Source organism: Garra rufa, chromosome 22 (assembly GCF_049309525.1).
Source record: "Garra rufa chromosome 22, GarRuf1.0, whole genome shotgun sequence".
NCBI classification, from domain to species: Eukaryota; Metazoa; Chordata; class Actinopteri; order Cypriniformes; family Cyprinidae; genus Garra; species Garra rufa.
In genome coordinates, this window is record NC_133382.1 from 24,102,249 (window position 1) to 24,126,797 (window position 24,549).

Genomic DNA, 24,549 nt, shown 5'->3' on the forward strand with positions numbered 1-24,549 from the left:
TCAGTTTCAAAAAAAATTGACTGATTTCGTAGTCCAGGATCACATAAGGGGTCAACATCAGAACTAGAGTCAAGAAAACAGGAAAGGAAGGGCAACGAAAGACGTGACAATGTTATCACAAATAAAATGTATGACCTGGTGCTTAAAAGCTTTTGTTGATAAGCTAAGTTATCATTCATATAGCACTTGATTATGTCACCCAACGGCGTCCAGACAACAAATCACACACAAGTCAGCAGACACACTATTGACCTACATGATAACTGTGAGTGACTGGATATACAGTATGTGTTCACTGCTAAACATGTGTCACCCCTAGTTGAACAGTTGCTATTTAGGTGAGCATTCTGGCAACATCAGTAAATATGCAAACCCACCCCATGGTACATCATAAACTCATCTTTTACCTCAAAATGTAAAGGTAAATATCTCTCAGGAGAGATACAAAGAGAATGCATTTAAACTACTTCAGAGACCATTATCTAAGCATGTGTATGTAACTTTGCAAACACAGCAGCCTTTAAAAGCAATGGAGCATTCTGGCTGAGCACTTTCCCAAAACTAATCTTGTTAAAAGCGTTTCCCCTCTAATCCCTAAGGACTCCCAGATGCTGGCATATTAATCCCACTAAAGCATCTCTGAAATCCATCAGAAAGGCAAATCTGCATCTGAAAGGTACAGTTCATTAGAGCCATAGGCTCTGAGACCAGTCGTTTGAATTTAAAAAATAATTCTTCACATTTATATGGGTTTTGATGTTATTGTAGCAGGAAACTGAGATAATCTAAAACCAAATATTTTTGATCAAAGAAGCCTATTTTACATAAGAATGCATGCAGGTAATAACAACTAAGGGAATAAAAGCATGTGGATAGAGAAACATCATACAACACAAAAGCATGAGAAATCATACAGTCGAGATCATTTTTTGAGCACACTTCCATATTAACATTCAATAATATATCTACAAATATATGTATTGGCCATACAGTGCTGGAAAAAACTTCAATCAGCAGCAAGAAAGATGTAATTGGTTCACAATGTACCTGATTAATTATGTGTCATATCTGTCATAATCTTTATCAAATCTGAAATTACATATATATATTTAGACAGTACAGTTGAGGTCAAAAGTCTCATTTGAATTCTTTCCAACAATGACTGTATTATTTTGAGATCCATCTTTTCACACTGAGGACAACTGAGGGACTTATATGCAACTATTACAGAAGGTTCAAATGCTCACTGATGCTTCTGAAGGATAAACTATGCATTAAGAACTGGGGGGTGAAAACTTTTGAACAGAATGAAAATGTTTTTTCTTACTTTGCCTAAATGTCATTTTTTAAACTTAGTACTGCCCTTCAGAAGCTACAGAAGATACTTACATTTTTTCCCAGAAGACACAATAAGTGAAATTTGCCCTGATCTTCAAATTCAAAAAGTTTTCACCCCCAGTTCTGAATGCATTGTGTTTCCTTCTGAAGCATCAGTGAGCGTTTGAACCTTCTGTAATAGCTGCATATGAGTCCCTCAGTTGTCTTCTGTGTGAAAGGATGGATGTCAAAATCATACAGTCATTGTTTGAAAGGGTTAAAATACACAAAAATGCTGAAAAACCAAAGAATTTGTGAAACCTGAAAGATTTTTTTGAAGAACAGCAGGCAGTTTAACCGTTCAGGACAAACTCATGAACAACCATCACAAAAATCATGTGGATCATTCAGGTAACAACACAGTATTAAGAATCAAGTGTATGTAAACGTTTGAACTTTTGAATTTTTATAAATTCAACTATTATTTTCTCTTGTGGACTATATGTAAACGTCTTTTATGTGAAATATCATATCCAGGTCAGTACTAAATAAAAACTAACATGCATTTTGTATGATCCCTCTTATTTTGGTAAAATAATTAACATTTTGTAGATTCTGCGAGGTGTATGTAAACTTTTGACTTCAACTGTATAATGCCTAAATACATTTTAATCATCTAGAATGGCTGATTTCAGTTTTTATTGTTTTATTTTTTATTTATTTAGACAAAGTAGTAAAATATTATCCATTTTATAATTCATCAGCCATTACAATTGAAATATTTTTACATATATACATAAAAAAAAAAACTTTGCCTTTAAAGAAACATTAAAATATCCACTTTCTGTTCTAAAGTGATTCCACCTGTAGAAAGGACCGAAATTTCTGGCTATGTAAAAACTTGCCGTTTGAATCTTCACATCACATCATATGTTGTTTTTGATCTTGTGCAGAATGAAGGAACTGTTTATTCCTATGGCCTACAGCACAACCTTTTTATGGATGAATGTATCTGAATACATATTCTGAGCAGAGTCAATCTTTCACTGAGACACAGATTGCTGCTTTTCCCACTGAACTGTCATATATTCTTCCCTGAGAGGAGAGAGGATCATCTCTACACCACTGAAAGAAGCCTTAAAGGGTGTCCTCTTGTAATAATAAAGACCCTGTTTACCCTGTAGCCTGTGGTTGCCCATTTTCCATCTCAAAACAGGCAAAAGTACAACAATACCGGCACAGCCAATTTTCAGATGTCAGTTGTGACTGCATGCAGGTTTATTTTTGAGCCCTGTGTAAAGGAGACAAAAAGGAGGAAGGGATAAGTCAGATGACCAAGAGTCTGTTGAGATGGTGTCCTGAAGTATAAATAAGTGGTGGTGCAGTCCATATTCAGTCAATCCCAGCAGGTTCCATAGTGAGCGAAGCTGCCTCCACCGAAGCACCTGGGAGCTATCTGGAGGATCCGCTGATGCGACCTTCTGAGGTGAGGGCAGGACTGGACTCTGACGTCACAATGATGGACGGGATCCGAGCCAACGTTTTTTTCTCATCAATGTTCTCTGAGACTATATTTGCCTGTGACAGAGAAAATATAGTTAGTGGGTTTAAAAGTATATACAGTTGTGCTAATAAATGTACATACCCCTTGCAGGATATGCTAAATGTTAATAATTCTAACAAAATAAGAGGGATTATGGAAACTGTATGTTATTTTGTATTTAGTACTGTCCTGAAAAAACTATTTAACATAATAGATGTTTACATATACTCCACAAGACAAAATAATAACTGAATTTATATAAATGACCCGTTCAAAAGTGTACATACCCTGTGTAATACTGTGTGTTGTTTCCTGGATGATCCACTACTGTTTTTATGTTTTGTGATAGTTGTTCATGAGTCTCTTGTTTATCCATCTTTTCACACTGAGGACAATTAACCATACGCACGGATTACTTCCTTGTTTTAGACAAGCCAGCTAAGCCATTTCCGGTACTGTGCTGTAATAGAAGTTTTCTCTACATAATCCATTCACAATCGAAGAAAAGTTTTGTTTGTCTAAGAGGACCAAACATTCATACTGTTTCAAGAATGACAAATGTGAGTTTAAAAAAAATACGCAAGTCATTGCTATGATTGACAGTAATAACCGGACAAAACATCTGACAAGCTGATGTCAAAGAAAGAGCTGTGCTTAAATGATTCAGACTAAATTCAGAGTAACAAAACTACAGCAGTAACACGTTTGTGTTGGTTGAATATAGACCATTTAATAGCTTTTACAGTTCAAGATAAAGCTTAAAAGATGTAGTTATTAAATTATATAAAATATCATATCGATTCGTATTGAGTGCATTATTTAATTCTTATACCATTAATATTTCACTTATTTAATTTGTAATGGACTATATGTAAGTATTTAAACAATTCACTCTTATAGGCTGTTTGTGTCTGAGATTATTTATTTATTTATTTTAATGACTTTCTGCACTTGCTATACTTTATACTTAAGTGCGGTAAAAGTACTACAATTTATTATACAAGAAATTTTATAATAAATCAAAAAGCAAGATGTCTTAGGGTGCTTTCACATCTGTGGTTCGGTTCATTTGTTCCGGACCAAGAGCAACAAATGATACATTGTAGCATTTTTCTGCCGTTTTGGGTCCTTTTCACACCACACTGATTGCTCTGGTCCGAACCAGTTGAAACGAACCAAAATGCAGTCATGTGACAAAATCCACCTCACTCGTTGGCCAGATCGTGTCATTGAACCACTGATCTATAATAGAGAATTATATAGATCAGTGTGTTGAACGTATTTTCTAAACTGTTAGTGGCCATTCACGTCCCGTCTTTTGCGCGCTCAAGCTCGTTATTTCAAATGTAGACGCGCGTTATGCGCACTCAGAATGGAAGCGACGTGGTCGCGACGCGCACGTTTTTTCCATTCGCGAACGCGCCGCATCGAGATAAAAACATCGCAACTTTTCAGAATGCTGCAAGCGCACCGCAGGTCATGTGACATAAACCAACCAATCAGCTTCATCCTTTCCCTTAATAACATTGAAAGCATTGACAAGTTGGAGAAACAGCTTATCATAGCTGTACAGGCGTTTTCCATGCGTTTTTAGGCGTGACATGTGAACGGCCCCTTAAACAATGAGAAAGATTGTGATGTTCTTGTGAGTTTTTGAAAGTTGGGACCTATATGATCATCAGACCAAATTTATGAGGCTCCGCACCTCCTCACAACTCCAAGTTTGTCCACGAGCTGTCATGGGGCTATGTTGCTAAAGTGCTAACTGTCAACAAATACTTGTCCTCATCCCATAATGAACAGCGCAGCGGACTACGGCAGCTGGATTAGTCCAAAAAGGCGCAGTACTTTTTGCGGTTGGGTCTGTTCTAGTTCGGTTCATGTTCTCACCACAAACGAACCGCTCCAGTGTTCGTTTGAAAGCGTACCGAGACCACCTCTTCAAGGAGGTCTTGGTACGCTTTTTTGGTCCGCTTTTGGTGCGCACTCGAGTGCGATTGCTACATTCACACCTGCCCAAACGAACCGAGAGGGAAAACGAACTCTAGTGCGATTCAACCGAACTAACTAAGGCAGGTGTGAAAGCACCCTTAAAAACTAGAGTTGAAATGGCAGCTGCAGCCAATGATTGATTCTCTGCTGCCATCTTCTGGTTATATGGGTAATTTCATGTCATTTTCATCTTAAAAAGAAGTTTTTTTTCAAATCTTTGAAGTGAATTTTCTTGCACAGCTGTAGAGTTCAAAAATAATAAATGCTTTAAAATATTAAAAGATTTTAAAAATGTGTTCATGACTATGAAGGCAAGTTACTGATTATCGAGAATACGATTAAGATGTCCTTAAAGAGAAGTATAGCTAGCTAGCTAACGTTAGCCTAAACACTAATGATAGAGTTTAGCTGTCAGCATTTAAATGTAACTATGCAGGTTCTCTCCTGGGATTACCAGGCTCAGCATTTAAATTATGTTTTGTTAAATCATATGAAACTGAATGTTCATGCCACTATCATTATTTATTTTTCTCAGTTTCTGATAAGAACGAGGCAGTAGAGGAGTCTCAAGAGTGTCCACCTATATATAGCACATATAAAATGAGTTTAAGTGGAAGTTTACGAGCTGGCTTATCATTAGTCTAAAGAACGCTCTGTGCATATGGTCAATTGAGGGACTCATACACAACTATTACAAAAGGTGAAAACATTTACTGATGCTTAAGAAGGCAACACAATGCATTAATAACTTTTTGAATTAGATGATAAGAGTAAATTATCCTTATACTGTCTTCTGGGAAACATCTAAGTATTTATGTAGCTTCTGAAGTGCAGTACTAAATGAAAAAATATGATCTTAATAAAACAAAATAAAAGAAAAATGTACACATCATCATCCTTTTCAGAAGTTTACACAGAAGTTTAATGCATTATGTTGCCTTCTTAAGCATCAGTAAATGTTTTTACCTTTAATAGTTATGTATGAGTTCCTCAATTGTTCTCAGTGTGAAAAGATTGATCTCAAAATCATGCAGTCACCAAAGAATGTGCAGGGAAAAAAGAAGTAAGTATTTATAGATTGTTCTCTAATTTTGGTGTCAACTGTATAGGTAAAGGACTTGCTTGTTGGAATCAATGAAAACTCCTAGAGTGCACTGGAACCAAATCTTGCCATAGTCATGTTGATGCTCAGGAATACAGGAATGCTTTTCAGCTTGATCTTCTGAGAACATTCTGGACTAGAGTTTGTGTTTACATTCACTGACAGGTTTGGTTCCTGTCATCGCTTCCAGAGCTGGGTTCCAGTCGATATAGCTATAATAATGAAACACTGGGGTAACTCTGTAACAGTGTAGCTTGGTCTCTACTGCGTCTGAGCATAAGACAAGTTGGATGCCTAATTTAACCTCATGTGGGTTGGTTTCACTTTTTAAAGTCTGGCATTTGTGCATCCTTCTCTCTGAGGATCAAGCTATTGCAGTTTTCTTTCTCAAAATGTGACTGAAATCATGTATGCTTATTATGTTGAACCAAACATCCTTTTCATAACAAAAGATTAATAAATAGGAACATATACCACCTTTGGACCTGTTTGGAGGGAAGTGTTCCCTGAAGAGTTTAGTAAAATTGTGTTTCACAAATGGTCTTTGTGATTTCAGTCACGTATTAAGTCTGTTGTATTATTATTTCTCATCCTATATTTCAACTTTGTGGAATTAAGTGTCATTCTTTTGAATAAATTCCTTCTCTTAGTTACATGAGCACATGTAAATCTGGTTTTATGATGCACAGACCTTCTGGTACATCCATTTCCAGACAATAGACACTTCCATGTTAATAACTACAGAGATCACCCATTTTCAGCAGTACATCAAGTGACAGGCACCCTGTGTTAATAATTGTAACATCATTTATAAACTAATCCAGTTTGAAAAGAGCACTTACAGAGGATGAAAGACAACTGGACAGGCTGACCTCAGCCATGGAGATCTCATCTTTGTCGCCCAGCGTCTGAAGAAGGGAGAGAGAAGATAGGAATGAAATTTATGATTATGACATAGTTGCATAGTTCAACACTTCTCTTTCTCATTCTTAAAGTTAAAATCTTTAATCACAGATTAAGTTAGCACATGGTCAGCCTCCTAGTGTTAAAAATGAGCTGTGACCAATAAAAAAAGAAGAAGAGGTGGACAGGCAAAGCAAAAGGTGCCACCCAGTGGACGCACTAATGCCGTTTTTCTTGATGACATGGGATGAGCTTCTGTTTATGGGGATTATTGCTCTAAAACCAGCAGATTAAGCAGGAGAATTAAAACAGGCTTAATCTCAATGTAATGGACCCTTATTCAAGTGTACTCTTTAAAGAAACGCCCCACGCACTGACCCACACCATACCATCTACATCATTCACTTGCTCTACTGGCTCATGACCTGATTAACATTATGTTAACAAAAGGAGCCTTTAGGAGCCAAATCAGTTTGATTTGACTTCTGTTCTTTTAAAACTTGTGAAAAAAAGTTTTTGTGACTGGGAACTAGAAACAATGTGACATTATATATCTGTTTGACTGGTAAATGATAAGCATGAAAGCAGGATTTGTCTCAGTCCATTAACATGAGAGAGTGATTGTCTGACTGTTGCCCTCTATGTTGTACAATCGCTCTAGTGAAGCAGATCAGTGGTTCTCAAATGGTGGGTCTCAATCCAAAAAGGGGTCACAAGGCTGTTCTGAAACAAGCTACGGACAAAAAGACAATTCTAAATGCTAATTTATGAAATGTAACAAACAATGTAATCATAATTTAAAAATTTATAAAACAAAATGTCAAATAAATTTAACTAATTAAAACTAACCTAAAAACATGCTCTTTAAGTGGCATAAATGCAATCAAATTATTAAATCAAAAAATTAAATATTATTATTATTATTATTTTATATCTATTTTAAATGTGGTAACATATTTCATTTATTTATTTTTATTAAATAATACTGACAAAATGCAGGACTGCACTGGTTGTCCTTAATATTAAAAAGCTCATAAGAGTCAGAAATTACGTTGGTTGCACTTAATGTGTTTGACTCAAAGAACCTGCAGTCTAAAAGGAGTCAACTTCATTGACAACTTCAACCTTTTCTGGGGCCATAGACAACTGTTCAAACTGGACGGCCTCCACCCAAACAAACTTGGTGCGAGAGTGCTAAAGGACAACATCTATTTTTCACTCCGGCATCCATCAGTGGAATGTGTCAGTCTACCAAACATGAATGGCACACTCACACTTGGACAATGTTTGCGTGACGACAGGACATCTTATCAGCTTCAGAGTCATCATATGGTCGACACAACCCACAAGGACACTGACAACGCCACACAGCCACAACAAGCACTGCTTATGGACACTTTCCTGGCTGAGTCCTGCCCACAGAGCTCATCACAGACAGACTGTGATGTACTGCAACAGCTCCAAGACTCAGCACCGAAGGACGACTTTCAGGTAAACAGCCAGGGAAGCCAGGACAACAACATTTTTCAGCCACTGGAAACACCAGAGCCAGAGCTTCATTCACCAGACACATTATCCCTCTCTCCAGCATCTCCACTTCTAAGCTTCTCACAGAAAATGGAGGAACTGGTATATGCTGGAACCAGACTCTCCCACTCTTTTGCTGCAAGCCCCCAGTTATCAACTAAAAACGGCGGGCACCACAACCACCAAAACCTGTGGGTCCAGCTCGCCCTCCTCCTCCTCCTGTGAGAGCTCTCCGGCCGCTGCCACAACGTCAGGGCCCAAACCCTCCTCCGTCTGCTGTGAGTGAACCAAAAACAACTGATAACAGCTCTCAGTGATATGTGTTGGGTCCCCGCTATGACAACAGCAACACTCAGCAATGTTTACAGAACAAGCGGGAACCCAGTGTGCCTGTAGTTTTCCCTATTTCTGTTTTAATATGTGATAGAAAGTCTAAGGCCATCCCAAGCCGTACGGTTGACCCATCTAATCTGAGGCCTATTCTGCATCAAACTAAGATTGCTCTAGAGACAAAAAGTAATGCCATCAAGCTAGCATTTTTAAACATTCGCTCACTAAAAAATAAATCACTTCTGATCAATGATTTTATAACCACAAACAACCTGGATTTTATGTTTCTAAATGAAACATGGCTAGAAGACAGCTGCAGTGCAACAGTCCTCAATGAAGCAGCCCCTCCTTTACTTTACTTTACTTTCATGAGTGTCTGCAGAGCTGTCAGAAGAGGTGGTGGTGTAGCAGCTCTTTTTAAAGATGTCTATCAATGCAAGCAAGTGTCATTTGGTCAGTACATGTCTTTTGAATATCTAGGGATTGTGCTGAAAGGTGCTCCACGCATTCTATTTATCATTATTTACAGGCCCCCAAAATACTGTCCAGTCTTTGTTGATGAGTTCACAGAACTGCTATCAATGATTTGTTCAGAGTTTGACTGTTTTGCTATTGCAGGGGATTTTAATGTTCACATAGAAAATGAAGAAATCAAAACCACAAAAGAAATTATAACGGTTTTGAACACTTTTGACCTGATTCAGCATGTGCATGGGCCTACACACAATCGTGGACACACTCTTGATTTACTCATCAGTAAGGGTCTAAACATTTCATCCACTGTTATCAAGGATGTAGCACTATCTGATCACTTCTGTATTTTCTTTGATATATTGATCTCTGCTCCTAATGAATCTAGATCTGTCTCTGTCAGAAAGAGATGCATTAACGATAACACTAGTGTGCTATTTATGAAGGCTATATCTTCAATGCCAAGCATTTCTGCAGACTCTGTTGATCTTCTCCTGGAGTCCTTTGACTCAAAAGTTAAGAATGTCATTGATGACATCGCACCTGTAAAAATCAGAATTTCTGGCGAACAGAAATCGCCGTGGAGAAAATCAACAGCAGTACAGAGTATGAAAAGACAATGCAGGAAAGCTGAGCGGATGTGGCGGAAGACTAAACTCGAAATTCACTATAGCATCTATAAAGACAGCCTTCATGCTTTCAATGCTGAACTAGGTAAAGCTAGACAAATGTTCTTCTCAAACCTTATAAACAGGAACTTAAACAACACTCGCACTCTTTTTGCTACCGTTGAGAGACTAACAAACTCCCCTAGTCAGATCCCTAGTGAACTGCTCTCCGACAGCAAGTGCGATGAGTTTGCTTCCTTCTTTTCTGAGAAGATCAATAATATCAGAAAGACAATTAGCACACCCTCAAGTTATGCAGAGGTCAGACAGATTCGACCGCAATTTCAAAAAGAAGTCATTATGTCTACTTTTGAAGCAATCGATAGCAACATTTAGGAAGAAACAGTACAGCACCTCAAATCGTCAATCTGCCACCTTGACACACTTCCCACATCTTTTTTCAAAAGTGTGCTTAACTGTTTAGAAGCAGATCTCTTAGAAGTGGTGAACACCTCACTTCTTTCTGGGACTTTTCCAAACTCCCTGAAAACTGCAGCTGTTAAGCCCCTTCTGAAAAAGAAAAATCTTGATAACACCATATTGAGCAACTATAGACCAATATCAAATCTTCCTTTCATAGGCAAGATTATTGAAAAGGCTGTTTTCAATCAGCTGAACCACTACATAAACTCAAATGGATACCTGGACCATTTCCAATCTGGTTTCAGACCACATCATAGCACAGAGACAGCGCTCATAAAGATAATAAATGATATTCGCCTAAATTCAGACTCTGGCAAAATATCAGTGCTGGTACTACTAGATCTCAGTGCTGCGTTTGACACAGTCGATCATAACATTCTTTTAGATAGACTGGAAAACTGGGTCGGGCTTTCTGGGATGGTTCTCAAATGGTTCAGGTCATACTTAGAAGGGAGAGGCTATTACATAAGTATAGGAGAGCATAAGTCTAAACGTCCATGACATGCGGAGTCCCACAAGGCTCAATTCTAGCCCCGCTGCTGTTCAGCCTGTATATGCTCCCACTAAGTCAAATAATGAGAAAGAACCAAATTGCATATCACAGCTATGCAGATGATACCCAGATTTACCTAGCCTTATCGCCAAATGACTACAGCCCTGTTGACTCCCTCTGCCAATGCATTGATGAAATTAACAGTTGGATTTGCCAAAACTTTTTACAGTTAAACAAGGAGAAAACAGAAGTCATTGCATTTGGAAACAAAGATGAAGTTCATAAGGTAAATGCGTACCTTGACGCTAGGGGTCAAAAAACAAAAAATCAAGTCAAGAATCTGGGTGTGATTCTGGAGTCAGACAGCAGCCATGTCAAAGCAGTAACTGAATCAGCATACTATCATCTCAAAAACATTGCAAGAATTAGATGTTTTGTTTCCCGTCAAGACTTGGAGAAACTTGTTAATGCCTTTATCACCAGCAGGGTGGACTATTGTAATGGTCTCCTCTCTGGCCTTCCCAAGAAGACCATTAGACAGCTGCAGCTCATACAGAACGCTGCTGCCAGGATTCTGACTAGAACCAAAAAATCAGAGCATATTACACCAGTCCTCAGGTCCTTACACTGGATTCCAGTTATGTTTAGGATAGATTTTAAAGTACTTTTACTTGTTTATAAAGCACTCAATGGCCTAGGACCTACATACATTGCAGATATGCTCACTGAATATAAACCTAACAGACAACTCAGATCACTAGGATCAAGTCAGTTAGTAATATCAAGGGTTCACACAAAACAAGGGGAATCCGCTTTTAGCTATTATGCCGCCCGCAGTTGGAATCAGCTTCCAGAAGAGATCAGATGTGCTAATACATTAGCCACATTTAAATGCAGACTCAAAACTCATCTGTTCAGTTGTGCATTTATTGAATGAGCACTGTGCTACGTCCGAACAGATTGCATTATTTTATGCATAACCATTTTACTGTATTAATTAATTTTAAATCTTTTTTTTTTAAATCATCTTAAATGTTCTTAAATTTTGTTTTTATTGTTGTGATTATTATAAATTTGTATGCTATTATGATTTTAATTCCTTTTATGTACAGCACTTTGAATTACCATTGTGTATGAAATGTGCTATATAAATAAACTTGCCTTGCCTTGCCTTGCCTTGACTCACTAACAAGAATCGTCTTATAAGAATCACTCGTTCAGACTACACTGTATGTGTTTGATTGACTAAAATCTGTTTGATTCATAAAAAAAAAAAACTCACAAGAGTCATTCATTTGATTCGTTTGATTCATAAAAAATACTGTAGCTCACAAGAGTCATTCATTTGGGAACTGGACTACATTGGTTGTGCTGTATGTGATTAATTCACTAAAATCAGTTTTATTCATAAAAAATAGCTCACAAGAGTCATTAATTTCGAAATTGGACAACATTAATTGTGCTGTATGTATTTGATTTGCTAGCATCTGTTTGATTTATAAAAAATACTGTAGCTCACAAGAGTCATTCATTTGGGAATCAAACTACATTGGTTGGGCTGTATGTTTTCAATTGACTAAAAATAGCTCACAAGAGTCATTCATTTGGGAATCGGACTACATTAATTGTGCTGTAAGTGTTTGATTCACTAAAAATAGCTCACAAGAGTCATTCATTTGGAAATCAGACTACACTATGTGTTTAATTTACTAAAATGTGATTCACTAAAAAATAGAGCACAAGAGTCATTCATTTCGGAATTTGACTACATTCATTGTGCTGTATGTGTTTGATTCACTAAAATCAGTTTGATTCATAAAAAATAGCTGTCAAGAGTCAATCATTTGGGAATCGGAGTACATTAATTGTACTGTATGTATTTGATTTACTAACATCTGTTTGATTCATAAAAATATACTGTAGCTCACAAGAGTCATTCATTTGGGAATCAAACTACATTGGTTGGGCTGTATGTGTTTAATTGACTAAAAAACAGCTCACAAGAGTCATTCATTTGGGAATCGGACTACATGAATTGTGCTGTAAGTGTTTGATTCACTAAAAAAAGGTCACAAGAGTTATTCATTTGGGAATCGGAATGTATTTGATTTACTAAAATGTGTTCAATTCATTAAAAAAATATCACAAAAGTCATTTATTTGGCAATTTGGACTACATTGGTTGCACTGTATGTGTTTTTCATTCACAAAAAAATTGCTCACAAGAGTCATTAATTTGAGAATCGGACTACACAGGTTGTGCTGTATGTGTTTGACTCACTAAAAAATAGCTCACAAGATTCATTCATTTGGGAACTAGACTACATTGGCTGCACTGTATTTGTTTGATGCCTGTTTTTTATTCACTAAAACACCTCACAAAAGTAATTCATTTGGGAATTGTACTACGATGGTTGTGCATGTGCTTGATTCACTAAAAATAGATCACAAGAGTCATTAATTTGGAATTCGGACTACATTGGTTGCGCTGTATGTGTTTGATTCTCAAAAAAAAATAGCTCACAAGAGTCATTTGTCTGGAAATCAGAATACATTGGTTGCACTCTATGTTTGATTCACTAAAAAAATAGTTCACAAGAGTTATTCATTTGGGATTCGAACTACATTGGTTGTGCTGTATGTGAATTGGTTCATAAGAGATATTTGTTTGGAATATAGAGTACATTGGTTGCACTGAATGTTTCTTGTCGTACTGTATGCTTTGTGCTGTAGAATCAGTAGTGATACCACTGAAAAAGCAGTGCACGAAACCTAAAACTTCAACAAGTCTTTTTTTAGGTTTTCGATAATAACTTTCAAAAATGATAAGGTTCGCTTGTGATGTATCATTTAAGTGAAAAAGAACATCTATCATTATGAAGCACATCTTCATCTGCTGAGTTAAAGCAAGAAGAGCTATATGTAGATCTCAGAAAAGTGATAGCCCTGCTACATCTAAGAGAAAACAGTGTAATGTACAGTCAAAAGAAAGAGCATCATTAGCACCTACAACCAGGCACACTCTTAAACACTCTTGTCATTTGTCACAGAACTACACTGACTAAAACCAGGACAGTGAACTGTCTTCAAGATATGAAGGATGGAATTAAATTTCCAAATGAATTTTAAATCTGATGGAGTCGTTTCCTCTCTAAAATGAATGTGGGCTTCCTAATTTCATATATCACGGAGCGCTGAGCGAGCATGGAAGCTTTTGATTAATGAGGTGTTATAAGACACTTCTTGAAGACTCTCACTTACGCTGATGTATGTACAGGTCCGGTTCAAGTTTGGCTCGGCTAGACTCTGGGCAGAAGTCCTGTCGTAGATACCTGTGTCTCTGCTCTTGACCTTTTGCCTCAGAGAGCTAGTGTGCTTGAAGTCTGACAAATCTTTACGGATGTCAGCTGAGACCTGACGACTAGCAGGTCGCGAACTCGCACTGGAGAGATCTGCCTCTGTATCCGTCCAGCCCTGTCCATACACAACACACACTGAATGCTGATCCAACAGCTTAAATAAAGAAAAAAACGATAAGTCTATTAAGTTAAAAGTTGACCTTTTTTTTTAATTTATTCAACTGAAGCATTTCACATTAATGGAGCACATGCTGTTTGTTTTTCAATACGATCAAAAATACAGTATGTCACAAAAGTGAGTACACCCCTCACATTTCAGCAACCATTTTAGTATATCTTCTCAAGGGACAATACTGTAGAAATTAAACTTGGATATATTTTAGAGTAGTCAATGTGCAGCTTGTATAGCAGTATATATTTATTGTCCCCTGAAAATTACTCAACATACAGCAATTATTGTCAAAATAGCTGGCAACAAAAGTGAGTACACCCTAAGTGAACTTGTCCAAAGTGTCAATATATTGTGTTAGTACCATTGTTATCTGTCACTGCCTTAATCATCATGGGCATGGAATTGACCAGACCTGCACAGGTTGTTGCTGGGATTCTTCTCCACTTCTCACGGAGCTGCTGGACATTAGACACATGGTGCTTCTCCACTTTACACTTGAGGATGCTCCACAGGTGTTTAATAGTGTTCAGGTCTGGAGACATACTTGGCCACTCCATCACCTTCAGCTTCCTCAGCAAAGCAGTTGTCATCTTGGTGGCATGTTTGGGATCGTTATCATGTTGGAAAACTGCCGCTCGACCTACTTTGTGGAAGGCATGTTCTGCTTCAAAATGTACAGTACATAATGGAATCCATGTTTCCCTCAATGAACTGCAGCTCCCCAGTACCAGCAGCACTCATGCAGCCCCAGGACCATGATGCCACCACCACAATGCTTGACTGTAGGCAAGACACAATTTTCTTGGCACTCCTCACCAGGCATCACCACACATGCTGAACACCATCTGAGCCAAACAAGTTTATCTCAGTCTGACCACAGGACATGGTTCCAGTAATTCATGCTCTAGGAAGGTTGTCTTCAGCAAACTGTTTGTTGGCTTTTTTGTGAGCCAGCTTCAGATGTGGCTTCCTTCTGAGATGAGGCCTATGCAAACGACTTGTTGCAGTGTGCGGCGTATGGTCTGAGCACTGACAAGCTGACCTTCTACTTACACCAGGTTCTGCACCTGACCCACAGAACGAGTGCTCAACTTTGTTGATCGACCCTTGCGAGGCCTGTTCCGAATGTAACCCATCTTGAAACCTCTGTATGACCCTGACCACTGTAGTCTAACTCGGTTTCAGGGTGTTACTGAACCTCTAATAGCCTTGGCCATATTTGTGGAGAGCAACAATTCTAATTCTCAAATCCTCAGAGAGTTTTTTTGCCATGAGATGCCATGTTGAACATCCAGTTATCAGTATGAGAGAATTGTACTTAAAGCACCTAATTTTAACTCCTCTAAAACAAGATACACAACTTTGTATGGTCCTACCAATCAGACAAAAACATAAACATGATGAATAGGACGTGGCTTTGCATACTGCTGTACCTAGAGTGTACTCACTTTTGCTGCCAGCTATTTTGACATTAATGGCTATGTTGAGATATTTTCAAATGACAGTAAATCTATACAGCTATACAAGCTTCACATTGACTACTCTAATATATATCCACGTTTCATTTCTATGGTAGTGTCCCTTGAGAAGATATACTAAAATGGTTGCTGAAATGTGAGGGGTGTACTCACTCTTGTGAGACCACACTTGTTTCTTGTAGAGTTTATTTCTAGCCCAAAGGTGTTTTCCTACCGACTCGCTGTCAGACACAGAGGACAAGCGTGTTTTTCCGGCACGGTGCAGGTTGCTGCCGGTCTCTGAGGACAGGCTGTTCAAAGTGGAGCGTCGTGTGGACATAAAGCTACTGCTGCTGAACCGGTCTCTACGAGGTACACATAGCAGTACTCCTAGACATGGTATATACTTTGCAATTGCAGACCTGAGAGAGAGAGAGAGAGAGTGAGAGAGAGGAAAGTGAAAGAAGGAAAAGAACACTGAAACTGCAAACTGCAGTTCACATCAACTTTCCACAGCTGTCAATGAAATATTAATGAGCCTTTTTGTTAAAACAGCCTTTAAGGTTCATGGGGCAAGGAAATTTTGTGTTCTTGTGCCCCATTGTGCCTGAGGATCTTCAGACAAAGAATGGGTAAATGGCCTCATCATTTATGTGTTTCATCATAAGGCATTAATCTTCAGATCTACTATGAGCAGTAGATGGAACAATGCATCCAGATCAATCTGGAGTAAAATCTGACTTTTAAAGGTCAGAATCTAACTCTGTCATCTCAAGGTACTTGTGCTTGCGCTCTGTACACAAAACCGCTGATCGATTTGGGTCTGCCTGGCCTTGAAGCACACAGTGCGCATGTTTGTGGAACAATGTTTCATTTTGCTGGACAGGTCTCTTTGTATAGGAAACTAGGGTATGTAATAAAGTCAGTTGTGCTTCAGTGCTTTAATATGCAGCCAGGGTATTTCGACTTTAGAGCACAATGTAAAATACTGCCATGATTTTACAATAGTTAACAGGAATTGCTTACAACAAAATACAATTAAATAAAATTAAAATTGTCATTATTAATGTTTAGATTGAGCACTATCATACCTGTATTTGGGGTGAGTGATGGCATAGATGATTGGGTTGTGGATGGCGGATGCTTTGGCAATCACTGCAGGCACAGAGTTCATGTAGGGTGTGAGCATGTCAGCGTAGCTGTGGAAAGAATGAGAGGACATAACATTACACATCATTATATTGCTTTACTTTCATTTAACTGGCATAACTTCGTCTCGCAGCTCCACACAGACATATTAGATTACAAAGAGGTGGTAAATGAGTAAAAACATTGAGTCCTTTGGAAATGAAGCAGCAGGTATGTGGCATATGTGGTCATTAACCTGTCAAAGGAAGTCTGATGAAAACAGCTCAGTGAATTTCTTTCAGTGAATGTGTCAGTATTTGACACATTTTCACTCTGAGGGTGGAAGGAATAAAATAGTGATGGAAAATATATTTTATTATTTGTGACCCTGGACCACAAAACCAGGCATAAGGGTAATTTTTTTTTTTTATCTGAAAGCTGAATAAATAAGGTTTCTGTTGTTGTACTGACTATTTGAAAATATGGAATCTGAGGGTGCAAAAAAAAAAATAAATGTTGAGAAAATCGCCTTTAAAGTTGTCCAAATGAATTAACGACTTCTTAGCAATGCATATTACTACTCAAAAATTAAGTCTGATATATTTACGGTAAGAAATTTACAAAATATCTTCATGCAACATGATTTTTACTTAATATCTTAAAGATTTAGGAAAAATCATAAAAGAAAAATCGATCATTTTGACCCATACAATGTATTGTTGGCTATTGCTACAAATACACCCGTGCTATTATTAATTACATTATATTAATTATATTGTATTATATTATATTAATATATTATATTATATTATATAAGGACAATATTATATTATAAGGACAACCTTTTTTTTTGGTCAGCAATCTAAAATATTTAATTTCTGCTGAAATTTTAAATTAATATTTGAATAAATTAACAAAACATTTGCATGTTTATGGTTCACTGATGTTGGTTTTATTTTATTAAGAATAAACAATCTCTTTTTTTTGGTCAGCAATCTAAAATTTTAACTTAAAGTAAATTTCCCCTGAAATTTTAAATAATTATTTTTTATAAATTAACAAAACATTTGCGTGTTAATGGTTCTCTGATGTTGTTTTTTTTTTAATTTATTGTTTTATTTTAAGGATAATCAAACTTTTTTGTGTCATCAATCTAAAATATTTACTTAACATAAATTTCCCCTGAATTTTAAATCAATATTTAAATAAATTAATAAAACATTTGCATGTTTATGGTTCACTGATGCTGTTTTATTTTATTTTATTAAGGAAAATCAATATTTTTTGTGTGAGCAATCTAAAATGTTAACTTGAAGTAAATTTCCCCTGAAAATTTAAATACATTTTTAATAAATAAACAAAACATTTGCATGTTAATGGTTCTCTGATGTTGTTTATTTTTATTTTTTTAAGGATAATCTAACTTTTTTCTGTGATCAATCTAAAATATTTACTTGAACTAAATTACCCCTGAAATTTTAAATAAATATTTGAATAAATTAACAAACATTTGCATGTTTATGGTTCTCTAATATTGATTTATTTTATTTTATTATAAGGATAATCAAACGTTTTTGTGTCATAAATCTAAAATATCTGCTTGAACTAAATTACCCCTGAAATTTTAAATCTATATTTAAATAAATTAATAAAACATTAGCATGTTTATTGTTCACTGATGTTGTTTTATTTTATTTCATTAAGAAAAATCAAACTTTTTTTTGTGTCAGCAATCTAAAATGTTAACCTAAAGTAAATTTCCCCTGAGATATTAAATAAATTGTGTAATAAATTAATAAAATATTTGCATGTTAATGGTTGTCTGATGTTGTTTTTTTAATTAATTATTTTTTTTAAGGATACTCAAACTTTTTTGTCTCATCAATCTAAAATATTTACTTGAAGTAAATTTCCCCTGAAAATTTAAATCAATATTTAAATAAATTAACAAAACATTTGCATGTGTATGGTTCACTGATGTTGTTTTATTTTATTTATCTTATTTTATTTTAAGGATAATCAAATTTTTTCTGTGTCAGCAATTTAAAATGTTAACGAAGTAAATTTCCCCTGCAATTTTAAATTAATATTTAAATAAATTAATAAAACATTTGCATGTTTATGGTTTACCGACGTTGGTTTATTTTATTTTCCGGATAAGCAATATAAAATGTTTACTTTTATTCTATTCTATTTTATTTTATTAAATTATATTAATTTAGTGCCACAGGTATCAAAAACTTCTAAGAAAAAAGTTTCACTGCTCCTTAGCCAGTAATAATTCACTTATTAAAAAATATCTGGTACACACTCTACCTCAAAGATTGAGATAAATTGATAATATTTATCATCTTTAATTTAAAGTTATCTTTGATCATTTAAATATGACATATTTCTGCCTTGAGTGTCTAGACAGTCTTTATACTGTCTGAACAATAACTAGTCAAATATTTTTTCATAATGTGCTAGCAGTGAATAGTGTGTTTAAGCATAATTACATATCCCTCAGATATTAAGCTGTTTTAGTTGCCTCTGATAACTATACATAAAAGCAATAAATAAAACAAATAAAAATGCTAATCAAAAGTCAACAATTATTAATCATAATAAAGAAAGATGTAATAAAAGCAGTGGATTGTGGGTATAAGACATTGATTCTCACCCAGCAAAAGCAGTAAGAGCCACACAGGAGTACGGAGACCAGGAGATGACATACAAAAGGATCACTATGAGTGCTATCTTTGCCATCTTCCATTCATTTTTCATTCGATGCATCTTTTTGATAGAGTCTCTGGGTCCTCCTTCTCCATTGATTTTTCCCACAGCTCTGTTATTCCCATTATACAGATGTGTAAACAAAAAGATACATAGAGTACACAGAAGAAAAGACAGCACATACATTAGTGTACAAAGTCAAAGTCTTTGTAAAGATCACCGTAACACAGCACTAATCTAAAATTGATCTCTTTTTGATAAATAATACACCTTTTCTTTAAAGAAAAACAGCATTTTTCCTCTTTCTGGCCTGGAAATACACTCATACCTGTTGGTATCTCGGATGGCCCTGAAGATGAAGAAGTAGCAATAAATGATGACAAAGAGTGGGATGAAGAAAACAAAAGTAAAGAGCAGCATTGTGTAGGCTCGTACAGAAGGACTGAAAGTCATGTAATCCCACGAACAGGAAGTCAGCAGACCTTCAGGGACGTACGCACCTGAGAATATATACAACAAATACAATTACATGCTGCTGTGTGTTTATGTGTGGGTTTCGAATTGATTGATTGTAAGCACTTACTCCATCCAAAGAATGGAGGCAGGCTCCAGCCCATAGAGTACGCCCAAGCAGCAGAGAGTATCAACAGGGCTCGTTTGCGTGACATAACGCCAATAGAGGCCAAAGGACGAGTGATAACAATGTATCGATCTACTGCAATAATCATGAGTGTGATCATTGAGCAGATACCAAACAGGGCGCCGCAGAATGCATATAACTCACAACCTGTGGACAGAGAGAGAAATACTGTAAAAAGAAATATGTTGAGGGAATAGTTGACCCATTAAAGAAAATTTGCTCACCCTCAGTTTGTTTCTTCATTAAAACAGATTTAGCATTATCACTTGCATCACTAGTGAATGGGTGCCGTCAGAATGAGAGTCCAAACTGCTAATAAAACATAAAATTACTGACTCCAGGCCATCAGTTAATGCCATGTTAAGTGAAAAAAAGCAAAAGTTTGTAAAAACAAATTCATTATTACAGAATTTTAACTTTAAACTGTTGTTTTTGTCCAAAATACCACACTGTAAAAGGTTTTCACCAGATTCAACTTAAAAACATAAGTTCAGCAGCTGCCTTAAATTTTAAGTTAAATCAGTTAAAAACTACAAGTCATTTTAACTTATTACAATAAAAATGAGTTAATTTAACTTGTGAGTTGAAATGACTTAAAGGAGTAGTTCACTTTCAGAACAACAATTTACAGATAATTTACTCACCCCCTTGTCATCCAAAATGTTTATGTCTTTTTTTCTTCAGTCGTCAAGAAATTATGTTTTTTGAGATAAACATTTCTGGAAATTTCTCCATATAATGGACTTAAATGGTGCTCCGATTTTTGAACCATCAAAATGCAGTTTAAATGCGGCTTCAAAGGGCTGTAAACGATCCCAGCCGACGAAGAAGAGTCGAAACGTTCGGTCATTTTCTTAGAAAAATATATTTTTATATACCTTTTAAGCACTAAAACTCGTCTAGCACTAGGGCTAATGCGCGTTCGCGTCTATACGTTCTACGTAATCACGTCGAAAGGTCACGCGTGACGTATGCGAAACTACAGACTACAGTGTTTACAAAGCAAACTTGAGAAGAGAAAAGTGCAACGCAATCAAACATTCTTTAGCAACAAGGTACAACATAAAGTACAACGATGTCGGACGATTTTGAAGCTGGAGGAGCACATGAGATGGAGTTTTTCGCCGTTCCCTACCTTTTTGAGCCGGAATACACAGACCATAGATATATATACGTAGATGCCTCATTAGCGACTGTTTCTATGGGCCGTTCCAATATGGCGGACGCATCTATGTGCTTGGAGCGGTCCAATGAGGCATCTACGTATATATATCTATGACACAGACGATGAACTCAGTCAGAGAGAGAATACTGCGGCGGCGACACAAGCCTCGGGCAGACCGCGTTCAAACGAGACGAGATGGTGGTGCAAGTGTGGAAAATGCCCACATTTCCAACGGAGTAGGAATCTCGGTGCTGTCACGACTGGACCAAAATAAATTTGTGTCATTCCACACGCAATAATTCTGGAACGGTCCTTCGTCTCCAAGCTAGTAAACACTGGGTTTCGCATACGTCACGCGTGACCTTTCCACGTGATTACGTAGAACGTATAGAGGCGAACGTGCATTTGCCCTAGTGCTAGACGAGTTTCAGTGCTTAAAAGGTATATAAAAATATATTTTTCTAAGAAAATGACTGAATGTTTCGGTAGACATGACTCTTCTTCGTCGGCTGGGATCGTTTACAGCCCTTTGAAGCCTCATTTAAACTGCATTTTGAAGGTTCAAAAATCTGAGCACCATTTAAGTCCATTATATGGAGAAATTTCCAGAAATGTTTATCTCAAAAAACATAATTTCTTGACAACTGAAGAAAAAAAGACATAAACATCTTGGATGACAAGGGGGTGAGTAAATTATCTGTAAATTGTTGTTCTGAAAGTGAACTACTCCTTTAAGTTGATGTAACTTTAAATTTTAAGGCAGCTGCTAAACTTAAGTTTTTAAGTTGAAACTGGTGAAAACTTTTTACAGTGTAGTCAATAATCCATAACTGTTTTCATTTCACATCAAAATCCACTGACATGTTTGTTTTTCAACTCTTTTGGAATGTTTTTTTCCTGTAAATGGTGCTTGATCTGTGCATATTTCTATCTTTATTTAGACCAGACAACCTTGAAGACTTACTGTAGAAGACTCACTTTGTAGTTAAAAACATCGTAATAATGATACATTTATTACAAACATGCAACTTTTCACTTTATAAGATGTTAATTTATGGACTAGTGGACCAGTCTTGTGGATTATTGTGATTTTTATACATTACCAGTCAAAAATATTTTTATGTTTTTTAAAGAAGCCTCTTCTGCTCACCAAACCTGCATTTATGTGATCCAAAGTACTGCAAAAACAGTATTTTTTTTTACTATTTAAAATAACTGTTTTCTATTTGAATATGTTTTAAAAAGTAATTTTTTCCTAAAATTTTTTTTCCTGTTTTAAAAAGCTGAATTTTTAGCATCATTACTCCAGTCTTCAGGGTCACATCATCTTCAGAAATCATTCTAATATGCTAATTTGCTGCTTAAAAAACATCCATTATTATTATTGTGTTGAAAACAGCATTGTAGAATTTTTTTTAGGTTTGTTTGATGACTAGAAAGTTTAGAAGAACAGCATTTATCTAAAATAGAAATGTCTTTATCATCACTTTTGATTCATTTAAAGCATCCTTGCTAAATAAAAGTATTAATTTCTTTCCCAGAAAATAATACAAAAATATACTGAATCCGAGCTTTTAGATAGAATAGTGTATAATGTTACAAAAACTTTTTTATTTCAGATAAATGCTGATCTTTAGATCTTTCTATTCTTCAAAGAATCCCGAAAAAATGTACTGAACTGTTTAGAATGATTTCTGAAGGATCATGTGACTGGAGTAATGATGCTGAAAAATTTGCTTTGATCACAGGAATAAATTACATTTTAAAATACATTCAAACAGAAAGCAGTTATCTTAAATAGTAAAACATTTCACAGTATTACTGATTTTGCTGTATTTTGGATCAAAAAAATGCAGGCTTGGTGAGCAAAAGACAATTCTTTAATAACATTAAAAATCTTAGTCTTCAAAAACTTTTGACTGGTAGTTGTCACGATCAGGCTGAAGTTCTGTCATGGGGGAAATACAAATATGGGCAAGACTGAACTAACTAAACATAACCAAAAGGGGGAGACAAGGACTAAACCATATAAGCTAGAAACATGGGGGGAAAAACACTTGGAAAACATGACAGAACAGGACAATACACAGACATGACTCTGACATTAATAGCTCAATAGTTCAGGAGGCCATGGCAGATCTGGAGGCTCAAGAAGCCATGGCCGGGACAATAGTTCAGGAGGCCATGGCGGATCTGGAGGCTCAGGAAGCCATGGCCGAGTAAACAGTCCAGGTGGCCATGGCCGAGTAAACAGTCCAGGTGGCCATGGCCGGGTAAACAGTCCAGGTGGCCATGGCCGATCAGGGGAGTAGCCCCCCCCCCCCAAAATTTTCTTGGGGGAACCTAGGGTATAGTCCACACAGGAGAGCACGGAAGGGCTTGCAGGAAAGAGCTCCGGCTCAGGAGGATGCGCTGGAGACAGCTCCGGCTCAGGACGGCGCGCAGGAGAGAGCTCCGGCTCTGGAGGGCACGCTGGAGACAGCTCCGGCTCTGGAGGGCACGCTGGAGACAGCTCCGGCTCTGGAGGGCGCACAGAAGAAGGCGTCGGCTCTGGAGGGCGCGCTGGAGGAGCGGGCTCTGGACGGCGCTCTTGAGGAGCGGGCTCTGGACGGCGCTCTGGCGGCGCAGTCACTGGAGGGCTATCTGGCGGCGCATTCACTGGAGGGCGCTCTGGCGGCGCAGTCACTGGAGGGCTATCTGGCGGCGCATTCACTGGAGGGCGCTCTGGCGGCGCAGTCACTGGAGGGCGCTCTGGCGGCGCAGTCACTGGAGGGCGCTCTGGCGGCGCAGTCACTGGAAGGCTGGGCGGAACCAGCGAAGACTCTGGGAGACTGGGCGGAACCAGAGGAGACTCAGGAAGGCTGGGCAGAACCAGCGAAGACTCTGACTTGGCGGTAGCCATCTTGGGTGCAGACTCAGGCTTGGTGGCCATCTTGGCCGGGATTTCAGGTTGAGTGGTCATTTTGGCCGAGGGTTCTGGAACGGCATTCATCTTGGCCGTGAACTCAGTAACGGCGGCCATCTTGACCGGGAACTCCGGCTTGGCAGCCATCTTGGCCGAGGATTCAGGAACGGCGGCCATCTTGGCCGGGAACTCAGGTTTGGCGGCCATCTTGGCCGAGGGTTCAGGAACGACGGCCATCTT

At 37.3% G+C, this 24,549-nt stretch overlaps 1 protein-coding gene across 1 annotated transcript in view; it reads right to left on the reverse strand.

Annotated features, from left to right (window-relative positions):
• Window positions 1–741: 741 nt before the first annotated feature.
• opn4b (opsin 4b) overlaps window positions 742–24,549 on the reverse strand; it is a 57,349-nt gene continuing 33,541 nt past the window's right edge. Inside the window, exons 4-11 of the mRNA XM_073828004.1 lie at window positions 20,183–20,386; window positions 19,928–20,099; window positions 19,547–19,711; window positions 16,848–16,955; window positions 15,992–16,178; window positions 14,030–14,242; window positions 6,797–6,862; window positions 742–2,895 (exon numbers count right to left, since the gene is read on the reverse strand). Of these exons, the coding sequence (XP_073684105.1) occupies window positions 2,770–2,895; window positions 6,797–6,862; window positions 14,030–14,242; window positions 15,992–16,178; window positions 16,848–16,955; window positions 19,547–19,711; window positions 19,928–20,099; window positions 20,183–20,386 (1,241 nt within the window). The 3' untranslated portion in view covers window positions 742–2,769. The remainder of the gene's footprint in view (window positions 2,896–6,796; window positions 6,863–14,029; window positions 14,243–15,991; window positions 16,179–16,847; window positions 16,956–19,546; window positions 19,712–19,927; window positions 20,100–20,182; window positions 20,387–24,549) is intronic.